Source organism: Erinaceus europaeus, chromosome 4 (genome assembly GCF_950295315.1).
Source record: "Erinaceus europaeus chromosome 4, mEriEur2.1, whole genome shotgun sequence".
Taxonomy (NCBI): Eukaryota; Metazoa; Chordata; class Mammalia; order Eulipotyphla; family Erinaceidae; genus Erinaceus; species Erinaceus europaeus.
This window is the reverse complement of record NC_080165.1, coordinates 125,974,672-125,998,741: the sequence shown is the minus strand read 5'-3', so window position 1 is coordinate 125,998,741 and position 24,070 is coordinate 125,974,672. Positions and strand designations below refer to the sequence as shown.

The 24,070-nt window shown below is 40.6% G+C and overlaps 1 protein-coding gene across 5 annotated transcripts in view; it reads left to right on the top strand.

The window, feature by feature from the left end:
- The window catches only part of NCOA7 (nuclear receptor coactivator 7), a 202,331-nt gene that overhangs the window by 167,247 nt on the left and 11,014 nt on the right, over positions 1–24,070 (top strand). For 4 of the 5 annotated variants that reach the window (XM_060190505.1, XM_007528336.3, XM_060190504.1 and 1 more), the window contains 2 exons: positions 3,515–3,662; positions 22,829–22,954. In XM_060190505.1, coding sequence (XP_060046488.1) covers positions 3,515–3,662; positions 22,829–22,954 — 274 coding nt within the window. Of the gene's footprint in view, positions 1–3,514; positions 3,663–20,031; positions 20,898–22,828; positions 22,955–24,070 lie in introns of those variants that run through there. The other variant, XM_007528340.3, reaches the window with a different exon arrangement.

The window sequence follows — 24,070 nt, the reverse complement described above, 5'->3', positions numbered from 1 at the left end:
ACAATGAACTTCAGAGCCTCTATTCCCTTATATCTTAGGAGAGTTAGTTTAAATGATATCCAGCATCTCTGTCTGCCCTGATGTTATGGATTGGAATGTGAGCTCCAGAGTCACATACACAGAGAATGTTGTCAAAAGATGCAGTGCTTTTCAGATAGGGACCACTATAAATACACTTGAAGTTGAATGGGTTGGGTTGACTCCTTGAAGTGAGGGAGAATGCACACCATGAGCCACGTTAGTTTAGATAGATGTCATAAAGGAGTTGTAGGAATGAGTTTGTAGTAGGTTATTGAGGACTCTCGAGTGGAAATTGTCAGGAAGCAGAGATGATTCTATGGCTAATGATCTATTAATTCTAACCATGAAAAAGAAAAACTAATGGGTCAGACAATAGTGCGGTGGATTAAGCGCACATGGCACAAAGCTCAAGGACCTGTGGAAGTATCCCAGTTTGAGCCCTGGCTCCCCGCCTGCAGGGGAGTCTTTTCACAAGCAGTGAAGCAGGTCTACAAGGTGTCTGTCTTTCTCTCCCCCTCTCTGTCTTCCCCTCCTTTCTCCATTTATCTCTGTCCTATCCAACAACGATGACAACAACAACAATAACTACAACAACAACAATGGCAACAAAAGGGAAATAAATAATAATAATATTTTATTATTTAAAAAAAAAAGAAAGACTAGAGAGGCAAAGTCAATAAATAGGAGCTCGTGCTTCCATATTGGTCAAACTGGGGAGACATTTGGTCTTTTTTGTAGCTGGACAAATGCTCCTGTTTTTGCTTGTTCAAGTATGAGACTTCCAAGTAGCCTTATTTTTGTTGTGATTCATTATAGTTAGAGATTAGCCTTGTCTGAGGTTGATGTGTTGGTGAATTAAGCTCAACAGATTACCAGGCCTATCTGTGAATGCCACACCAGCTCCTAGGAACACTGGGGACTGCATGATAGGACTAGGCTGGCTCATAGATACCAGGAACTAACTTTCTTGTAAAATATATATTCTATTCCAAAAGCTGAAATGAAGCATATTTGATTCTCTGCACTACTCCAAAATGCAATTAAGATTAACTAAATTTTATAGTGAGAAACGTGACTTGGCAATTTGAGCACATTTCTTGGCATTGTGAAGCCTTGAGTTTGATCCCCAACTGTATTTGACAGAATGGTGTGCCAGTGTATCTTTTGCTCATAAAATAAATCCTTTTTCAAAATATACCAAATTATAAGTGTTAAAAAACTAAAGTTAGAAATATATGCTAACAGGAGTTGGGCAGTAGTGCAGCAGGTTAAGCGCACATGGCACAAACCTCAAGGACCTGTAAGGATCTCGGTTGGAGCCCCCGGCTCCCCACCTTCAGGGGAGTTGCTTCACAGAAGGTGAAGCAGGTCTGTAGGTGTCTATCTTTCTCTCCTCTCTCTGTCTTCCCCTCCTTTCTCCATTTATCTATAGTACAGGCCCTGAGCTCCAGCGATAACACTGGAAGCAAAAAAAGAAAAAAAGAGAAAAAAAGAAAAAAATTGAATTGAAAAAAAAAATCTTACTACACAATCACAGAGAGTGAATGCTTAGAAGAGCAGCAGCTCAGAAGAGAGCATTTGAAAAATGTCCAGCCCACTAGCACTCAAAGAAATGCAAAGTGAATCAAGTAAAACGTAAATATGTATTAGATTCATTTGAAAAGAAGAGTAATGTGGTCCGGGAGGTGGCACAGTAGATAAAGCACTGGACTCTCAAACATGAGGTCCCAAGTTCAATTCCCGGCAGCACATGTACCAGAGTGATGTCTGGTTCTTTCTCTCTCTTCGCCTTTCTCATTAATAAATAAATAAAATCTTTAAAAAAGAAGAAGAATTAAAAATGTTATGAAATTTTGATATAAACTGCAGTGCTGGTATTACAGAAAACTAGTCAGCCTTTTAAAAGCAGATTGGCTTGATGAATCACAAGTTATGAAATGTGCTGTTTGGCCAGGTAATCCCTTTTCTGGAAACTAATCTTGAGAGAAATAATTCAGAAGATGGTGAAAAGGAAAGACTAGGAGGATATTGGTTTTAAGATTATTTATACCCAGAGAAATGGAAATGAGGTAAATATCCTGAGGCTATTGGGACACACAGGCTCACCATCCTTGATTACTTCCATGAAATGTAGCTATTAAAAATTAGTGCAAAAACTGGCAACACGAAATTTGTCCCTAATTAAAGTAAGAAGGAAGCTTTGTAGATGTGGATAAGAACATAGAGGAATATGGAAACCTAAAAGCTGCCTTATCCATTTGAGAACCAGAGTTAGGGCAGCAAGGTCTTCTTAATTTTAATCCCATTAACATTTGTGTTAGTCCTTTTAGAGTGTCATGACAAAATACCACAGACTGGGTGGTTTATAAGTAGCAGAGGCAGAATTGTCTTCCTCGCAGTTCTCATGACTGGGAAGTCTAATATAAAAATGGCACCAGGATCTCTGTCTGGTGTTTCCTTTTACTCTGTAGAAGGGAGCTAGCTAGCTCTGTGAGATCTCTTTTATAAGGAAGCTAAATCATAATCATGAGGGCTCTGCTTTTGTGCTCTAAAAACTTCTCAAAGATCCTAATTCCAATTACTGTCACACTGAGCATTAGATTTCAGCATAAGAATTTTTTTTGTGGGGGTTGCTAGGGGGTGAATGTGCAGGGAAGACACAAACATCTAATCTTTAGTAACTTTATTACATAGTTATTTTAATAATAGGTTAATGTTGTCCTAAAGAGTAGCCTAAAGTTAGATTATAATTTTGTAATCTCAGAAGACTGTAAAGTCTTATTTAATCCTGTCTATCAACACCTCCCCTCCCTGTGATGCTTGCAAATAGGGCATCTGTAGTCAGAGGACTTGCTATTCTCATTTCTGGGAAGATTTGGCTCTACAGGTGTGTGGATCAAGATTTCCCAGTTCCTGTTTGGGAACTAGCCAACCCGGTGTTGATTAAGCCTAGAGAGACTCTTCAGATGTTAAATATGTATGAGAGTACAGAGAAATTGGAAGCAAGCTACATGCCAATGTCAATGAAATCAGATTTCTTTCTAATATTAAAACAACAGGTCATAGGATCGTACATACTTTTTAGTTATTAAAGCTGTTTCATTCGATTTGTATAGTACTTCAATCTTTATAAAGGCCTATTGGGACATTGCTTATCTTTGTGCTAAACCTTCAGACCAATTTTCTTTCTAGTATGTGTTCAGTAAATGACCCATGAGGAGAAAATATTTGAAATAAATGTACCATTGCATTTGCAGTTTCTCTTCCCATTGTTTATCTTCTTCTCAGGTTGAAAGACAGTTTCTCAGAATCTGCATAGTTCTGTCTTTTCTTTCTTGACATATTTTTCAAGTTTGGAATGCATCTTCACAGCAGCAAACTCCCTAATTAGCAAAATGGATTTGCCGAGGAGGAAAGAGATGGTTGTATGTGCTTCAAGTCTTTACAAGAAAACGGATTTGGTATTAACTCTGATAATGATTGTGTTTTTCAGGGTGGATCACTTGTACACATTCTTTGTTCAGTGGTCTCCTGACATCTATGGCAAAGATGCCAAAGAGCAAGGCTTTGTGGTGGTAGAAAAAGAAGAACTGAATATGATCGACAACTTCTTCAGTGAGCCAACCACCAAGAGCTGGGAGGTGAGAAATCAAGAGGGGACTGAATTGTCATGGTTTGTAAAGTATGATAAACCAACAATATGTTCTTGTGTCGGTATTCAGTGACTGTTTGGTAAGGTATTAGGATCCCTGTGTACTTACATAGAAAAATGTCTTTATCCTTTTGCTGTAAGCTAGTTATATGTTTGTGTGTAATGCCATCACCACCACAATACACACAGAGTTAATTCTGAGGACAGTAGATGAATTCCTTTATATTCCCACTCATAGCTCTGTGTCTAGTTTACAGGTCAGCAAACTATTCTGTAATGGGTCAGATCATATTTTTGGCCGCAAAGGTCATCAGATCTGACACAGTTATTCAATTCTATCATTATAGTACCAAAAACACAGTCAGATAATCAAATGAGGATGTCCTGTGTTCCATTTCATATTGTTATTATGTGTTGCAAAATGTTATTCTTCAAAAAAAAAAAAAGGTGGGGGGGAGTCTGGCGGTAGCACAGTGGGTTAAGCACAGGTGGCGAAAAGCGCAAGGACCGGCGGAAGTATCCTGGTTTGAGCCCCCGGCTCTCCACCTGCAGGGGAGTCGCTTCACAGGCGGTGAAGCAGGTCTGCAGGTGTCTATATCTTTCTCTTCCCCTCTCTGTCATCCCCTCCTCTTTCCATTTCTCTGTCCTATCTAACAACGATGATGTCAACAACAACCACAGTAATAAGTATAACAATAAAACAAGGGCAACAAAAGGGAATAAAGAAATTAAAAAAGAATCTATGGGCAAGGCGGTGGTGTACCTGGTTAAGTGCACACATTACAGTGTTCAAGGACCCTGGCTCAAGCCCCTGGTCCCCACCCGCAGGGAGAAAAGCTTCATGAGTGGTAAAGCAGGACTGCAGGTGTCTCTCTTTCCCTCTCTATCTCTCTCTCCTCTCAGCTTCTCTCTGTCTTTATCCGTTAGTAAATAAAAATAAAAAAGAAATAATGGGGAGTCGGGTGGTAGCGCAGTGGCTTAAGCGCACGCGGTGTGGAGCACAAGCACCTGAGTAAGAATCCCGGTTCGAGCCCCCAGCTCCCCACCTGCAGGGGAGTCGCTTTACAGGCGCTGAAGCAGGTCTGCAGGTATCTATCTCTCCCTCTCTCTGCCTTTCCCTCCTCTCTCCATTTCTCTCTGTCCTATCTAACAACGATGACATAACAACAACAATAACTACAACAACAATAAACAAGGGAAAAATAAGTAAATTTTAAAAAGAAATAATTATTTTAAAAAAGTTTTACAATTGTAAATATAAAATATGGACTGGTGGTTGTGCCCCTTGTAGAGTGCACACATTACCATGTATGAGAACATGATTCAAGGTCCCAGACCCCACCACAGCGAAGAAGCTCCACTAGCAGTGAAACAGTGCTGCTGTTGACGTCTTTTTGTCTTCCTCCGCTCTTTGTCTCCCATCCTCTGTCAGAAATAATGGGTACTGTGAATATTGGAGGTATGCGAACACTGAGCCCCAGTAACAACCCTTAAGTCAAAAAAGTAAAAGTAAAAAATTTAGATTTTAGTTCTTAGATCATGAATCATTCTGAGATAGATCCGGCTCATAGGCTTTAGTTTGCTAATCCAGGGTTATTGCTGGGGCTCAGTGCCTGCACCATGAATCCACTTCTCCTGTAGGCCATTATTTCCCCCTTTTGTTGCCCTTGTTGTTGTAGCCTTGTTGCGGTTATTATTGTTAATGTTGATGTTGTTCGTTGCTGGATAGGACAGAGAGAAATGGAGAGAGGAGGGGAAGACAGAGACGGGAGAGAAAGACAGACACCTGCAGACCTGCTTCACCGCCTGTGAAGCAACTCCCCTGCAGGTGGGGAGCCGGGCGGAGCCGGGCAGGGCTCGAACTGGGATCCTACTCTGGTCCTTGCACTTTGCACAACCTGCGCTTAACCCGCTGCGCTACTGCCCAACCCCCAAGACATGCTCTTTATGCTAAACAAGCTTTCTAGGAAGTAAAACAAGGAGAATGTTGCTCCTTCCTGCCACTTTGATTCTCATGGATCACTTGAGTCTGTGATCCGTTGGCTTTTTCCTGCTCTACTTCTGTCTAGATCCTACATAACCTCTCTTCTGTCCTAATCTAGACAGATATTTAATGCATTTGGGAACCCCCATTCTAGAACTCTTGAATTTTTCAGCCTCTCTTCCTTCTTTTGTATCTCTCTATCCTGTCTGCTTCTAGAGTAAGTATATCCTCACTATCACTCTGTTCTAGACATCCAAGTATTGCTGGAGAAAAAACTCATGAGGGAGAATAGTATCATTACAACTACATAATTTCTGAACCCATCTGGGTCCTCATCCATGATTCAGAATCCTTTATGTATTTGTAGCCATATCACATTTTTATACCTCTACCACTATTCTAAAGGTGTCTGGACCATTTCATCTTCCACAAGTCCCAGAGGTTAGACTTTCCTTCACTTCTCAGAAAAGGGCCATTGGTTAAGACATTCTGTACCTTATTTTCTGGGTTTTTTGTTTGTTTGTTTGTTTTTTAAATATTTATTTCTTCCCTATTGTTGCCCTTGTTTTTTTTTTTTTAATTTATGAAAGGAGACATTAACAAAACCACAGGATAAGAGGGGTAAAACTCCACACAATTCCCACCACCAGAATTCCGTGTCCCATCCCCTTCCCTGATAGCTTTCTTTCCCATTCTTTATCCCTCTAGGAGTATGGACCCAAGGTCATTGTGGGTTGCAGAAGGTGGAAGGTCTAGCTTCTGTAATTGCTTCCCCAATGAACATGGGTGTTGACTGGTCCATCCATACTCCAAGTCTGCCTCTCTTTTTCCCTAGTAGGGTAGGTCTCTAGGGAAGCGAAGCTCCAGGACACATTGGTGGGGTCTTCAGTCCAGGGAAGTCTGGTCACCATCATGCTGGTATCTGGAAACTGGTGGCTGAAAAGAGAGTTAACATACAAACCAAACAAATTGTTGAACAATTATGGACCTAAAGGCTGGAATAGTGGAGATGAAATGTTGGGGGGTACTCACTGCAGACTATTGTGTACTTTTGCTTTCAGGTACATATTTTGCCCTGGTTTATGGATTCATGTGAACATATGCTTTATCTCATGGGACCTGGTGTATATCTAGGTTTTTGGACTTTGTTAGGCAGTGAACCGCCTGGAGTAGAATTAGAGAAAACTATGAAAAGAAAGGTCTTACCCGAGTAATGAAGCTGAAGAGTTGTCATTCCACAATTGAAGTCTCTGGACACAGTTTAAGTGAAGCATGCTGAGGTGGTACTCGTTGCGTTGATTAGGTTGGGATCGGCAGATGCAATACTGTTTGGTATGAATTGCGAGAAGCATGCAGGAAAGTGGGCCCCACCCTAAGGTTCCAGGACTGGGGGGAAATATAGGCTCTATAGTGGAAATGTGAGGTTCCTGCTGTCTTAGGGTTCAAGAAGACAATAGATAGTCATTGTTATCATCACATTATTTGGTAATTGGGTTAACTTTGAAAAGTCCCTTTGTTAGGATTTGCTGTATAATACCCAGCGTCTTGTATATAGCTATGCCACCCGTTGCTTCTGTTCTCCCTGGTCTAGGCTTTTGAGAGAGTCAAGATATCAAAAATTCAGTCTATGTATTAAAAAGATTCAGTCTGTGCTTTAAAAAGTTTGAGACATACAATCAATTTTTCCCCTCTCATATTAATTAAATAGTGATTTATATGACTATAAATTAATAGGAATGTATATAAACACCATTTCCACCACCAAAAGACTGAGTCCCATCCCACCTCCCCCAGTCCCCTGCTGCCCCAGGAACCCTAATGTCCACCTTCACCCTCACCCCAAGGTTTTTATTTTGGTGCCCTACTCCAGATTTAGTCAAATCCTGCTTTTAGTTTCCCTTTCTGTTCTTCTTTCTCAACTTCTGTTCATGAGTGGGGTCATCTTTATCATCTTTATGTTTCTGACTTAGCTCACTTAACATAATTCCTTCAAGCTCTGTCCAAGATGGGTCAGAGATGGTGGGTTCATTGTTCTTAATAGCTGCATAGTATTCCATTGTGTATATATACCATAGCTTTCTCAGCCAACTCATCTGTTGTTAGGCACCTGGGTTGCTTCCAGGTTTTAGCTATTATGAATTGTGCTGCTATGAACAGAGGTGTACACATATTTTTTTGGTTGGGCATTATGGAATCCTTGGGGTATATCCCCAGGAGAGGAATTACTGGGTCATATGGAAGGTCCATGTCTAGCCTTGTGAGAGTTCTCCAGACTGTTCTCCAGAGAGGCTGGTCCAATTTATATTCCCCCCAGCAGTGCAGAAGGGTTCCTCTGTCCCCCCAGCCTCTCCAGCACTTGTTGCTGCTGTCCTTTTTGATGTATGCCATTCTCACAGGAGTGAGGTAGTATCTCAGTGTTGTCTTTATTTGCATTTCTTTGACAATCAGCAACCTGGAGCAATTTTTCATGTGTTTGTTAGCCTTTTGGATCTCTTCTGTAGTGAATGTTCTGTTCATATCCTCTGTCCATTTTTGGATGGAGTCATTTGCTTTTTTGGTGCTAAGTTTGCTGAGCTCTTTATATTCTTTGGTTATTAGTCTCTTGTCTGATGTATGGCATGTGAAGATCTTCTCCCATTCTGTGAGGGGTCTCTTTATTTGTGTGATAGTTTCTCTGGCAGTGCAGAAGCTTTTCAATCTGATGTAGTCCCATTGGTTTGTTTCTGCTTTAGTCTTCCTTGCAGTTGGGTTTGTTTCATCAAAGATGTCCTTGAGGTTTAGGTGGGAAAGTGTTCTACCAATGATTTCCTCTATGTATTTGATAGTTTCTGGTCTAACATCCAGGTCTTTAATCCATTTGGAGTCGATTTTTGTTTCTGGTGAGATAAGGTGTTTCAATTTCATTCTTCTGCATGTTTCAACCCAGTTTTCCGAGCACCATTTATTGAAGAGAGCTTCCTTTTTCCATTTAATACTCTGGGCCCCCTTATCAAAGATTAGCTGTCCATAGGTGTGGGGGTTTAGTTCTGGACTTTCAATTCTGTTCCACTGGTCTGCGTACCTATTTTTGTTCCAGTACCAGGCTGTTTTGATGATGATGGCCTTATAATATAGTTTGAGATCTGGGAGTGCCTAACAACAGATGAGTGGCTGAGAAAGCTATGGTATATATACACAATGGAATACTATGCAGCTATTAAGAACAATGAACCCACCATCTCTGACCCATCTTGGACAGAGCTAGAAGGAATTATGTTAAGTGAGCTAAGTCAGAAAGATAAAGATGAGTATGGGATGACCCCACTCATGAACAGAAGTTGAGAAAGAAGAACAGAAAGGGAAACTAAAAGCAGGATTTGATGTGATGCCTCCATTTCTGTTTCTTTTCCTCAAGGTTGTTTGGCAAATCTAAGTGTTTTCTGGTTCCAGATAAATAATTGTAGTTTTTGTTCTAGTCTCTTAAAGAAGCTTGGTGGAACTTTGTTGGGTATCACATTAAATTTGTATATGGCTCTGGGGAAATATTTATTTTGATGATATTTATTCTTCCAACTCATGAGCATGGGATGTCTTTCGATTTCTTGGTATCAGTTTCTATTTCCTTGAATAGTGACTCATAGTTTTCAGTATACAAGTCTTTCATTTCTTTGGTCAGCATTATTCCTAGGTATTTTATTAATTTTGCTGTAACAGTGAATGGGAGTGATTTCTGGATGTCTTCTTCTTCAGATTTCATGTTTACATAAAGAAATGCCACTGATTTTTGTACATTGATTTTTATCCTGACACCTTGCTATATTGCCTAATAACTTCCAGTAGTTTTCTGCTGGATTCTTTAGGTTTTTCTCTGTATACTATATTATCATTTGCAAATAGTGAGAGCTTGACTTCTTCCCTTCCAATCTGTATTCCTTTGATTCCTTTCTCTTACCTGATTGCTATGGCAAGAATACACTATTACGTTGAAGAGTAATGGTGATAGTGGACAGCCCTGTCTAGTTCCCAATCTGAGGGGGAATGCTTTCAGCTTCTGTCCATTGAGTATGATGTTGGCTATAGGTTTGCTATATATGGACTCCACTATCTTGAGGAATTTCCCATCTATTCCCTATTTTTTAGTGTTCTGAGCATAAATAGGTGTTGGATTTTGTCAAAGGCTTTTTCTGCATTTATTGAGATAATCATGTGATTTTTGGTTTTGCTTTTATTGATATGGTGAATGACATTGATTGACTTACGTATGTTGAGCCATCCTTGCATTCCTGGGATAAATTCCACTTGGTCGTAATGAACTGTCTTCTTGATAAACTGCTATATCTGATTGGCCAGGATCTTGTTTAATATTTTGGTATCTATGTTCATCAGAGATTTTGGTCTGTAGTTTTCCTTTTTTGTTGTGTCCCTATCTGCTTTTGGTTTCAGGGTGATGTTGGCTTCATAGATGGTGGAAGGGAGTGTTTGTTTCTTTGATCTTGTGGGAAAGTTTCAGAAGTATGGGTATTAACTATTTCCTGAAGGTTTTGTAGAATTCATTTGTGAAGCCATCTGTTTCAGAACTTTTATTGTTGGGGAGGTTCTTAATAACTGTTTTGATTTCTTTGTTTGTGATTGGTGCATTTAGGTTTTGTAGTTCTTCTTGGTTCAGGTTGCCCTTGTTTTATTGTTGTAGTTATTGATATCGTCATTGTTGGATAGGACAGAGAGAAATGGAGAGAGGAGTGGAAGACAGAGAGGGGGAGAGAATGATAGACACCTGCAGACCTGCTTCCCCGCCTGTGAAGTGACTCCCCTGCAGGTTGGTAGCTGTGGGCTTGAACCGGGATCCTTACGTCGGTCCTTGCACTTTGTGCCACCTGTGCTTAATCTGCTGTGCTACCACCCATCTCCCTTATCTTCTGTTTTTTTAGTTTGCCTGTTTATGCATCTTTTATTTTTGACTTGGAAAGTCTTATTATTTCCTCTAAGAGTGATTCTTGTTTTATTAGTTATAGGTCTCTTTTAAAAATAATTTATTTATTTATTACTGAATAGAGTCAGAAATTAGGGGGTGAGGAGAGTAAAGAGGGAGAAACAGCTGCAGACCTGCTTCACCACTTGTGAAGCTTTCCCCCTGCAGGTGGGGACCTTGAACTTGAACCTGGGCCCTTGCATGCTGTAATGTGTGCGCTTAACCAGGTATGACACCACTTGACCCCCTCCCATAGGTCTCTCTCTCTACTATCTTTATGTACTGGATAGAGACAAGCCAGAAATCGAAATTAAGGGGGTGATAGGGAGTGAGACAAAGAGACATCTGCAACACTGCTTCACCACTCACAAAACTTTCCGCCTTTAGGTGGGACTAGGGTCTTGAACCTGGGTCCTTGCACATTGTAACGTGCACTCAACTAGGTGTCTGCCACCACCCAAACCCAGGTCTCCTTTTTGTTTGTTTCTTTAAATGTCACTGCTTCCTCCTTCCCTGGATCTTCCTCTTTCATCAAGATATAATAAAGACTTTTTTTCCTAAAGAAAAATAAAGAGGCCAGGCAGTGATATACCTGGTTGAGTGCACATATCACTATGCACAAGGACCCAGGTTCAAGCCCCCCTGGTCCTCATCTTCATGAGAGAAGGGGAAAATCTTCGTGAGTGGTGAAGAAGTACTGCAGCAGTACTCTACTGTCCCTTTCCCTATCAATATCCCTCTGTACCTAGCCAATAAATAAATAAAACATATAGAAAAGAAAATATAAGAAAAGGACAAACATCTCCTTGTACAGACATTGCCTGGAACCCTCTACTTTCTCCCTGCCATGATTCTTAGGGAAGAAAAAAAAAAAAGTTTTTCCTCACTGTCTCCAATTTTTCAATTACTGCTGTACCATCTCCAGTCACTATTAGTATCACACCCTCTCACATCTTCATAGGCCTCCTAACTGCCATCTTTATTTTATGTGAGTTTCTTCTGCATCTGATAGTTGATATTACCAAAGCTCTAATACTCTCCCAAGCCCACCAATTATAAATTATAAATCACCAATTATAAATCACCATATTCCATATTTACCTCATTTCCTCTGACCATCACTTTCTCTTCCTTTCCTTTTTCTTTTTTTTGTCTCTACTAAGTTTATGTTATGGTACTTACTTTGAATACAGTGGAATACAGAATACAAATAGTTCCTGACTTTGTAATGTTTATAATAGGGCCATTTCATTCCCTTTTGAAAAGACAGCAGCTGGGTCTTCTTTACACAGGATAAAATTCAGGCTCCTAAATTTGACCTGAAGAAGGCCTCCCATGATTTTTGTATAGTTACTAATATCTGCCCATACTGGAGACACACTGGGTGAGATAGGCAGAGGTGTAAGTATCAAGGAGTATGGATAAATTACCATAAGGAGGTAATTGCCACTGCAGGTAAAGTGGTGCCAAGTCATATAAGGGCACGTAGTCAGACACCTGAAGTGAGCCAGCAATCAACCTTAGGGTGGGGCCCACTTTCCTGCATGCCTCTCCCAATCCATATCAAATAATATTGCATCTGCCGATCGCAACCTAATCAACCCAATGATTGCCACCTCAACATGCTTCAGCTCATACTGTGTCCAGCGACCTCAGGTGTGGAATGACAATCCTTCAGCTTCATCACTCGGGTGAGACCTTTCCTTTCATAGTATTCTCCAATTCCATCCCATGTGGATCACTTTCTAACAAAGTCCCAAAACCTAGATGTAGACCAGGTTCTATGAGAGAAAGCATATGTTCACACGTATCCATAAACTAGTGCAAAATATATACCTGAAAGCAAAAGTACACTAGAGTTTGCAGTTTGCAGTACCCCCCAACACTTCCTCTCCACTATTCCAACTTTTGGGTCCATGATTGCTCAATAATTTGTTTGGCTTTCTATGTTAACTCTCTTTTCAGCCACCAGGTTCCAGATGCCATCAGGATGCCGGCCAGGCTTCCCTGGACTGAAGACCCCACCAATGTGTCCTGGAGCTCCACTTCCCCAGAGACCCACCCTATTAGGGAAAGAGAGAGGCAGACTGGGAGTATGGACCGACCAGTCAACGTCCATGATCAGCAGGGAAGCAATTACAGAAGCCAGACCTTCCACCTTCTGCAACCCACAATGACCCTGGGTCCATGCTCCCAGAGGGCTAGAGAATGGGAAAGCTATCAGGGGAGGGGATGGGATATGGAGATTGGGTGGTGGGAATTGTGTGGGATTGTACCCCTCCTACCCCATGTTAATTCATCTTTCCTTAAATAATAAATTTTTTTTTAAAAAGCTGCCCAGAAGGAGTGAGCTGAGCTGAGATTAGAAGAAGAGGGAATATAAACAGTTGAGGTATTAGTGGAACATGGAATATCTTCTTAGTAGAAAAAAAAGTCAATGCAGAGGAAAGACCCAGGAAGAAACAGAGAACATGAAGAAGCACTTGATTTAATGAAAGGCAAATGTGACTGGGCTACAGAGGGAAAAATTGAAGGAGGTACAAGAAACAAGGCTGGAGCATCAAGAAAGGATAGATCGTGAAAGTCCTCTCAACCATGTGTAGAAGTGTGGTTCTTTTTTCTAAGGGCAGTGGGAAGTTTTGAGCTGTTTTGAACATGGAGAATTCATGTACATAAGCATTTCAGAGAGCTTTCTCCAACTGGCATATGTTCAGGTTATTAGAATTAGACAACACTTGAAGCTCAATGACCCATTAGGGAGCAGTCTTCTGTAGTAATCAGTGTTGAGAGATAGTGATTGCTGAACGATTTTCAGTGAGCACAGAGAAAACTGAGTGCTTTAGAAAGATAGTTGTAAGGTGGAATGGGCAGGAAAATAAGAACTAAGTTATTGATTTCTTGGCTTTTAAATGGGAATTAGAGTGATAGTGGTGCCTGCCCTTGAGATAAGCAGCACCACAAAATAGATTTGATAGAAAATACACTGTGTCCTGAGCTTGGATCTAAATTTGAAGGACCTTGTGGATCAGTCAAGGGATAACTGAGACTTATCAAGTGGACAGCTGAATTCTTTAAAGACTGAAGTCTTGCCTATAGGTTATGATGTCCAAGGATGATGAGCCCTGCCTCTTAAGTGTAATCCCTCTGGGATGCCAACCAAGTCTTTTCACATTTCTTTGCTCTCACTTTTCTGTTCTGATTCATTTCCTTCCTGCTTAAATGTGTGTGTGTGCGCTCTGTACAACTCTCTCTGTATGGCCAATTCCAGTCATCTTTCCAAGGTCCCGCTCATATGTTACTTGTGTGGTGCTATACAGCAAGGCTATTCCTCTTGTTTTCCCACACCCATCACTCATGACTCTGATGTATTCTAGCCCAGCCGTGTACTTGTTTACATGCTTACTCTTTATAGTTTATAAGCTCCCTCTCTGACGTCATTGCTTGAAGATATTTAAGACTCCTTGACTTTATATATACATTTTGTCTTAGGCCAGTCTTAGCAAGTCTACATTGTTTGTTTCTTTTCTTATGATGTTCCTTAGGAGTCTTTTCCTTTGCTCTCTTCTCAACAATTACATCTTCTTTATTTATTTTTATTTATTTATTTATTATTTATAAAAAGGAAATACTGACAAAGCAATAGGATATGAGGGGTACAACTCTACACAATTCCCACCACCAGAACTCCATATCCCATCCCCTCCCTTGATAGGTTTCCTATTCTTTAACCCTCTGGGAGTATGGACCCAGGGTCATTATGGGGTGCAGAAGGTGGAAGGTCTGGCTTCTGTAATTGCTTCCCCATTGAACATGGGCATTGGCAGTTCGATCCATGCTCCCAGCCTGTCTCTCTCTTTCCCTAGTAGAGTAGGGTGTTGTTTTCGCTGGGCTAGCTTCACAGGCGGGTAACAGACGACCAGGGACTCATGGTTGAGCTGTAGGCAGTATCTCTTTATTCATGCAGGACACAGCACAATCTAAGCCGAGCTAAGCTAAACTAAACTAAAGTACCCTAAAACTCACAATGCTGTCTTTATATATACTTGCCAAGTAGGGTGGAAACAGGATGTGACATAGAGAGGGTGGAGAGAAAAGTGACTGGTGAAAATCAGAGTGTGACAAGGAGAGGATCCGGGTGTGACAAGGAGAGGGGGTGTAGCAGGTGAGAATTCTACCACTAAACCACCAGTGCCCTGGAGGGAAGGTGGTGCCTGTTAACAGAGGTTATGTAAATAGAATGAAGTGGTTATGTAAATAGAATACGTGTTAAGCAGGGGGGATTTAAACCAAATGAAATAGAAGGGGTTTTTTAAAGCATACCAACAATTCCCCCTTCCTTTTTAACTAATGGCCATAGTATCAGGATTATGGGGTGAACAGAAACCTATATCGTACAGGCAGCAATAACCAGTGTGATGCCAAGGGGAACGTTTCTTGCATCAAAGGGCAAGGCCTAGCAGGCGAAAGGGTATTTCTTGCCTCTGGGAGCGCTTCATGCCTCTGGGGGGCATCTCTTACCTCAAAGGGCATTTCCTACCTCTGTGGGCATAACCTAATAAGGAGGGGAGGTTTTTCTGACTCTGGGGACAGAGCCTGCAGGCGACGGGACATGATCTATAAAGTCTCAAAGCAATTGGCTGAAGTTAGTCTTTGAGAAACACAGCAGCGTGTACCAGTAAGTCCAATGGAGGTGTCAGTTCAAAGTAGCTGACCACAGAAGAAAATGCCAAGGGATGAAACGCTGCATGTCTGTCTCGATGGGGAATGTCGGCCACCAGAATTCTGCTTTTCTGTAGAGAGTGATCTTTGGAGTCTGTGAATCTGTTTCTTCAGGTTGTGCCAGGTCACATCATCGGTTTCCAGGGGTGTGTTGTAGTCATTCCATCTTGTGGGCGATGTCAGAGAACAGGATCCAAATGGATTTCCAGGAATTTCGTTTGAGTAGATGCTTTTTCATGTGAAGACTTGACAGCTGAAATTCACTTACTTGTCAAATAAAACTTGTAGCAGATTAAAAGTTTACTATAATTGATAACTCCATTATAATTGGAAGTCATTTCTAGTATGATTTTAAGATTGTTTAAACAGTTTAAATTCAGTAAAATGTGGAAAGGTAAACAGAAGAACCACGGTAGAAGCCTCAGGCATGAGAATAATTAACATAATCATTGCACTATCTGCCCCGCCCATAACTCATACTGTTTCAGGATCAAACGTTTCAGATTTATGCCAAGACGTAAAAAAGAAATCAAAGGAGGGAAAAAACAATTTTTTGATTGTTTCTGGATGTCTCTAGAAATCATGGCTGCGTCTAGCTTTTTTTTTTTCTTAAGTCAATGTCAAACAAAAATTCAGTCATTCAAATCACTCTCTTATGAAACAGATCTCACCATGTAGCATTATGAGTCCCTGGAGGGCATCCTAGTCCAAAAAGCTCCTCGAAATTCCATTTAGGGTGCTTCTGACTGTTCCTGCTGGATTGCTTCAGGCACCCATTTTTAAAAGTGTCTTCCCATCGAAGAAAGAATCTAATCAGGAGAGTAGAACTAACCACGTGTCTCCATTCTTGGGGACTGCCAGGGTACTGGAGAACGCTCCTCAAATTAGAGTAGTCCTTCTCCATGGGAAACATGCGAGAAGAAGTCCAGAAAGTCCCAAGGGAAATTCCCATGCATATCCCAAGGTCTACGATCACGGTCATAAAGAACCAAACTGTGGCCTGGAGCAAAATGTAGTCCTTTTCCTCGGGAAACATGAGAGAGGGAATCCAGAAAGTCCAAGGAGAAATCTCCGTGCATCTCCCAAGCTCTATGATCCCGGTCATAAGAAACCAAAGTTCCCGGTCAGGGAACCGAAGTGTGGTCCAGAGTAAAATGTTCCAGAGACAGAGAAACTGTCTCATAATGAAACAGTAGAGGCTTTGGCAAACCTCTTCATAAGTAGAAAGGCAACCCATGGTGGATGGGTAGCCAAGTTTACTTATCTGGGCGATGGGTGGGTTAGGTCCCACGTTGATGCTGGTTCATGTTTCAGGGCTTATTTCAGTCCCTGTTCAGGCGCCATATGTTGGGCTGAGCTTCACTGACAGGAAACAGACGACCAGGGACTCATGGTTGAGCTGTACGCAGTATCTCTTTATTCATGCAGGACGCAGCACAATCTATACCAAGCTAGACTAAACTAACAACTAACTAAAACAAACAACGTTGTCTTTATATATACTTCCCAAGTAGGGTGTGAACAGGATGTGATGCAGAGAGGGTGGAGAGAAAAGTGACTGGTGAAAATCAGGGTGTGACTAGGAGAGGATCAGGGTGTGACAAGGAGAGGGGGTGGAGCAGGTGAGAATTCTACCACTAAACCACCAATGCCCTGGAGGGAAGGTGGTGCTGTATGTAAATGTAAAAGTGATTTATGTAAATAGACGGCAGTGGTTATGTAAATAGAATACAGTGGTTATGTAAATAGAATGCAGTGTTAAGCAAGGGGGATTTAAACCAAATGAAACAGAAGGGGTTTTTAAAAGCAGAATTAGAAAATACCAACAGTAGGGGTCTGGGGAGGCAGGGCTGCAGGACACATTGGTGGGGTTGTCTGCCCAGGGAAGTCAGGTTGGCATCATGGTAGCATCTGGAACCTAGTGGCTGAAAAAAGTTAAGATACATAGTCAGGCGAGAGCGCAGTGGGTTAAGCGCAGGTGTCGCAAAGCGCAAGGACCGGTGTAAGGATCCCAGTTTGAGCTCCCGGCTCTCTACCTGCAGGGGAGTCACTTCACAGGCAGTGAAGCATGTCTGCAGGTGTCTATCTTTCTCTCCCCCTCTGTCTCCCTCTCCTCTCTCCATTTCTCTCTGTCCTATCCAACAACGACGATATCAATAACTACAACAATAAAAAACAAGGGCAACAGGAGATATAAACAGAACAAATTGTTGACTAATCATGAACCTAAAGGCAAGAATATTTCAGGTGAAGATTTGGGGTCTCCATTTTGGAAAAAGCTAGTAGGTCTATTATAGGTATATTCCAAGGGGCCCATGACTACTACTAGTTTTTGCCTGAAACTGACAGCTAACATATAGGTGGACCCAAGTTATTGTCTAGGGAGATGGTCTCATAGTTGGAAAAAGGACTAGAAAGCTGGATCAGGGAAGATAGTAGCTCCCAAATATGGGAAAAGTATATGAATATTGTTAACTGTATATCCCATTGATTTGATCTGGGAGCCTATGTAACAACTGTATCCCTGTAGGTCTGAGCTTGCATTCTGTGGTCACGGCTAGGAACATTCCAGGCTGCACTAATTTCAGGACTCATCTTCCTCCTGTAGTAGGTAAAATATGTTGTCCAACCTCCCTTTGGAGAATGGAACGTTCCCTACAATTGTTGATATACATTGAGGGAAAAGTCCTATAGAGGCCCACAAAGGGGCCTGCTAGAGATGACCAATGACAGTAGCAAAAGGGATCTGTTTAGAGGTCTAGGCCATCATGTCTGTGAGGGAATCCCAAGACTCCCTGACTATGGCCCCAAGTGATGGGATGGCCTGCTAGTGACTAAAGAGTCATCATTAAAGTGTGCCAGTTTCTTGCCCTTATTCAACTTTTGTAGTCCTTACTTTGACAAGGTTAGCTTTGGAGTGATTGAGGGACGTGTAATAGGAGGCAGATGAGGAGGGTATCTAGGTCTAAGAAGAGACTATTTTGTTAGGTACTTTATAGTGTTGTTTTGCATCTTTCTACTTGCTTGCTATATTTATTGATTCACTGCAAACTACTGTGCACCTTTGCTTTAAGATTTATGTTTTCCCCTAACTTATGGATACATGTACATATGCCCTTTCTCATGTGCCCTGGTCCATATCTAGGTTTTGAGTTTTGTTGAGGGGTGTACCACCCGAACAAAAATTAAGGACTCCTATGATCTAGGAAGGATCTCACCAAGTAGTGAAGCTGAAGGGTTAACATTCCATGCCTGACATCTCTGGACACAGTCTGAAGTGAAACATGCCGAAGTGGTACTGGTTGCATTGATTGGGTTAGGATCAGCAGATGCTATATGAATTGATCAGTGTTTCCTTTTTATAAATAAAAATTTAAAAAAATAAAAATCACCACCCACCTGACCAATCATCACCTGGCTTTTTTTTTTATTCATCTGGCTTTTTTTTAATTGAAGTTTAGACCATCACCATTACAGATGTTAATTTAATACATCTGTGGTAGGAATATCAGAATATGTTTTTTTTTTTAAGTTCCTGGATGATTTTGAAGAACAGCTAGTTTTAGAAACACTGATTTTTAATTCCAAACCCTCTCATGGCTTGTAAGGTCTAGATTCCTCATTTTCTCTACTCTGTCTCCCTCCACAGTCTCTCTGCCTCTCGTCTCTACTCCCCAGGCTCTTTATGGTCTTACTATAATGAACCTAGAGCACACTTCTATATTGCTACTGTGTCCTCTTCCTGGACAGCTCCCCAGCTCTCAAACTAAAGTCCCATTGATATTTCCTTGCTAAACAAGCTACCTAGAAACGTTGTAGGTGGTTCCAAGTTCCTGTTAGATGCTATTATTAGCACTTGTATTGCAAGGAATTACGTTTATTTGTTTGTTATTGACTCCCTACTGCCTTCTCACCCATTCAAGGCCATGCCCTACTTTTTGTCTCAGTACTTGGTAAATCACTTGGTCCTCATCATCACATGGGAATCCCTTATAGAACAGCTGTTATGAAGTGCAGGATACTGAAGAAAGCATTGTCTTCCTGGCAAAAAAAGTAAATAAAACAATAAGAAGAAGAAGAAGAAATGAAGGAAGGAAAAGAAAGGAAGAAGTCCAAGTTATTTTGCCCCAGACTCTGTCCACGCTCTTCCATTGAGAGTTAAGTTCTGATTGACCAGGGACTGGTTTCTAAGTATCTGCCAAAGATCACTGGATGAACTATGCCAGTTTTACCTTGATCTTTCTCAGTTCCTAAGATTAAAAAGTCATTTTTAAGATTAATTTTATTTATTCATTTATTTAATAATGAGAGGGAGAGAGAAAGAGAACCAGAGCATCAGTGTGGTACATGCAATACCAAGGTTCAAACCCCAGACCTCCTGCCTGTGAGTCCAATGCTTTATCTGCTACACCACCTCCCAGGCTTCAAAAGGCCATTTTGGATGTAGAAAGATCACTGAAGGGTGAGGGAGATAGCATAATGGTTATGCAAACAGACTCATGCTTGAGGCTTCAAGGTCCCAGGTTGAGTCTCCCACACCACCATAAGCCAGAGCTGAGCAGTACTCTAGTAAAAATAAATAAATAGTAAATAAACTGTGAAGAAAGAAAGAAAGAAAGAAAGAAAGAAAGAAAGAAAGAAAGAAAGAAAGAGAAAGGAAGGAAGGAAGGAAGGAAGGAAGGAAAGAATATTGAGGGGAAATGGTCCAATTTTGACCAATATTTCTTTCCAGCCCCTCCTCTCTCATCTATTCTGAGGCAGAGCAGGACTCATCATGCTTCTTAGTCACTATGATAGTCTAAAAGGTGAAAAGGTAAATATTACTTTGTCAACTGTATTTAAAAATTAAAATCTGAGGTAACATTCTTAATGTTCTTCTCAACCTTATATAAACCAGATGTTCTTTTCTTTCTTTCTTTTTTTTTTTTTTCCTTTAAGTGCTTCATACCCAACAACCATGAGATAAAACTAAAGTGAAATGTCAATTTTCTACATATAGTGACTCTGCCTCTGGTAAAAATTTTCATCCTTCATATATGATTCAAACTGGAAAAAAAAAAAAAAAAGGAGCATATGTAAAGTTTAAAGTGGAAACTTTACCTTAGAGTGGTTGCTGAAAAGGCAGGGGTAGAAAAAAGCCAGATTAGCCAGAGGACCGTTAAGAAGAAAAATGTAATTAAAAGAAAAGAAAAGAGGTGAAGAAACAATGAAGTTTTGTTGTACTATTAAGAAACCACCTTTTAAAGGTAAAAGTGTCATTTTACAGCCTCACAGTTATGCCTGGCAGGAAGTATGTGCTTGCTCTAAATCCTTATTTGGGTGTGTTCCTGTAGAAATGTTGAACCTTCTCCTAAGGGAAACAGAAACTCAATCATGCAGGAAATTAGATACTACAGAAACAGTTGTAGCTCAGTGTGGCTACAAGTAACAGTGGTGTGAAGGCTGAGAGAGAAAACCTGTTCCTCCTTGGAGAGCAGGCTAGTCTGCACCCTTTCATCATGAGAGTGCGAAGATTGCCTTTGGACATTCAGATTTTGTATTGTGCTAGACCGGACCAAGAGCCTTTTGTCAAGGTATGTTGGAGTCCCTCAGAGCTAATAAGGTGGTGCTGGTGAATCCACAGAGATCTGCTGCTCAGTATTATTTTGAAATGCTATCCGAACTAGAAAAGACTGTGCTGACATCTCAACTAGAATAAGTACTTTATTCATGTTACTGATGGATATAGTGTGGTTTGCCCTTTCCCTAAAGGAAGAGTTCCACAGTTTCATTTTGTACCTGTGTTCACCTTTGGAGTTCTCAAAAACATGTGCTTTATTTAATGTCTTTAAAATGCTGCCTTTTTTATTCTTTGGCAGTGTCTTCTTTAAGTAGGATGTACTCTTGAGAAGACTGTAAAATTTTCAAGCAAATTGATCATTTTTTAGGTTTATTCCCTTTCCTGCAAATCTGCCTCAGACAGTGGAACATGCTTTCTATCTAGCACTGCGTTTTTTGAAAACTGAGTAGTGTGCTATCTGACAATGTTTATTAACTATAAATGTAGATGTTTTCTCTTTATTATACAAAAATCATTGATAGGGATACTTGGGAAATTTTGATGTAGTTTCTCAGTAGGTAGAGATGTAGATTTTCAGGTGAAATTAACTTTGACAGTTTATTGGCTTAGTTATAATGAAATAATAAATGCTGCATATAGTTTATCAGTTTTGAAGGAAAGACTACTTGGTTTTAAAATATATATATTTATTTTTATGAGAGGGAGAGACCAGAACACTATATTGCTCTGACAGATGTTGGTGGTGGTAGGGGGATTGAATCTAGAGCTTCCGGAAGCTTCGGGCAATGCAAGTCCTATATGTTCTAACAGTTAAACTATCTACTCGGTCCAGAATGACTGCTTTGGTCATATCTGAACTATATATAAATAATCCTAATCCAGTTATGATTTAGACTAAAAATTTAGTCTCTTTGGGTTTTTCTTTTCTTTCTTTTATCTTTCTTTTTCTTTTTTTTTTTTCTTTTGCCTCTAGAGTTATCTCTGGGGCTCAGTGCTGACACTACGAATCCATGATTCTGGTGTACATTTTTTTCCCACTTTATTTGATAGGACAGAGAGAAATGGAGAGAGGAGGGAAAGAGAGAGAGGAGCAGAGAAAGACAGACACCTGCAGACCTGCTTCACCACCTGTGAAGCGACTCCCCTGCAGGTGGGAAGCTGGAGCTCGAACTGGGATCTTTACGCCGGCCCTTCCACTTTGCACCATGTGCGCTTAACCCGCTACAGCCCGGCTCCCCATCTCTGTTATTTTTATCAGTCTTGGTTATTACATATATTCAACCGTTAGAGAAAACATTAGCATCCTTAGTTGGAAAAATAAAAGTGCCTTTGTCTTCCTGATTTTCCTATTTATAGAAACTTAAACCTCTGATTAGTCACTTAACAATTCAAACTTAAATACAGGCTAAAGGATAATAATGTAGGACATTTGCAAAGAGTATGCATGGTGTGTGTGTGTGTGTGTGTGTTTGTGTAGTTATAAATTACTTTCAAAGACTCTGAGCAGCAGACAGCAGTAATAAAAGTGGGAACCTTGAGCTTTAATTTGCACTTGTTGAAACACTAAAATGGCTCACTTGGATAGTACACTGCTTTACCATGTGCATGTTTCAACCCGACTTCTACCACACTGAAGGTAGCTTTGGTGTTGTAATATATTTATATCTATCTATCTATCTATCTATCTATCTATCTATCTCTCTTTTCTCCTTCCTCTTGCTCTGTCTGAAAAAAAGGGAAATGGCAGGTATATGCCTCAGCTGCATTGTATTAAATTCTGTGTTTGCTCTAAGACTGAAAGAACTCCCAGCCCCAACTCTATCTATGTCCTACTGCTAGAACTCCACCTGTTACTGGAAATTGTGTATCTGAGATCACTTCTAGAGAGTGAAGAAAAAGCCAAGTACATTGTTTTTCTTGGTTTATTTGTCTTCGCTGTTTCAGATCATCACTGTTGAGGAGGCAAAGCGCAGGAAGAGTACATGCAGTTACTATGAAGAAGAGGACGAGGAAGCCCTGCCGATCCTACAGCCCCACAGCGCACTCCTAGAGAACATGCACGTAGAGCAGGTGGGCTCCTTGGAGACTTTGGATGGGGGTGGTCTTCAGAGTTTGGGAGCAATTCTCATCCCTGTCCGAGTTTGCTCTTCTCACTCAAGGTGAAGGATGAGCCAAGTTGTAATGGTAAGGACACCGGCAGCCTAGCCAAGGCCAGTTGCCTTTTTCTGCCTCTGGGAGGTCACAGCAGCATTCCCTGACCCATTTCCTCACGGGAATGCTACATCCATCTCCCAAAGACACTTCTCATCATAAAATAATTTTAAACATCCTACCATAGTCCTTACTCATAGTCCTTACTCAGCTTTTCATAGTGATTATTGCAGAGTGCCAGTGTTTTTATTTATGAGGCTCAATAAGAGTTATGTCATGAATGTATTTTATTTTGTATATGAAAACTGTCTACCATTAGAATGAATATTTATTCATTTTATGTTTTCTGAAAATCTGAACTTGTCAAGGGCTACAGAGCTTTTATCTGCATTTTAGTAAGGGATTTCTTGCCCTTCTTTCAAAAGTCATCTTAAAATACTGAATTTTTTTTTTTTTTCAAATTCAACTCCCTCAGATTCCTTATGAGTGAAAGCCTAGGAAAGCCAGAGACTAGACCAAGTAGTTACAGAGATAAATTCACATTGAGAGTAGATCTAATGTTAAACATTCTGAAGACTGTAACACTTCTTAACCCTTTCTAGTATTTTCTATAATACATATATGTATATATGTTATTTTAATGAGACAAACACACAGACAGAAAGATACAGAGACCGAGAACTAGAACACTGCTCAGCTCCCCGGTAGTGCAAGGAATTGAACCTGGAATCTCAGAGCCCCAGGCATGAAAGTCTTTTGTATAACCATGATGCTGTCTCCCACCATAAAATCTGCATTATTGAATATTTATACATTCTAATTTAAGCCAAATATTAATGTGGGTGAAATACATAGCTATGGTGAAGAGAGCCTATATAAGTAAGACTACTATCATAAGGCATCTATGTTTTAACACCTCTGAAACAATGAGAGTTTGGAACAGTTGGCAGAACAATTGGCAAAACATGAACTGGTGATAGTCTGGTTGAAGTGTAAGGGGAGAAGTGGGTGTTGTATCCTCAGGTATATAGTGGC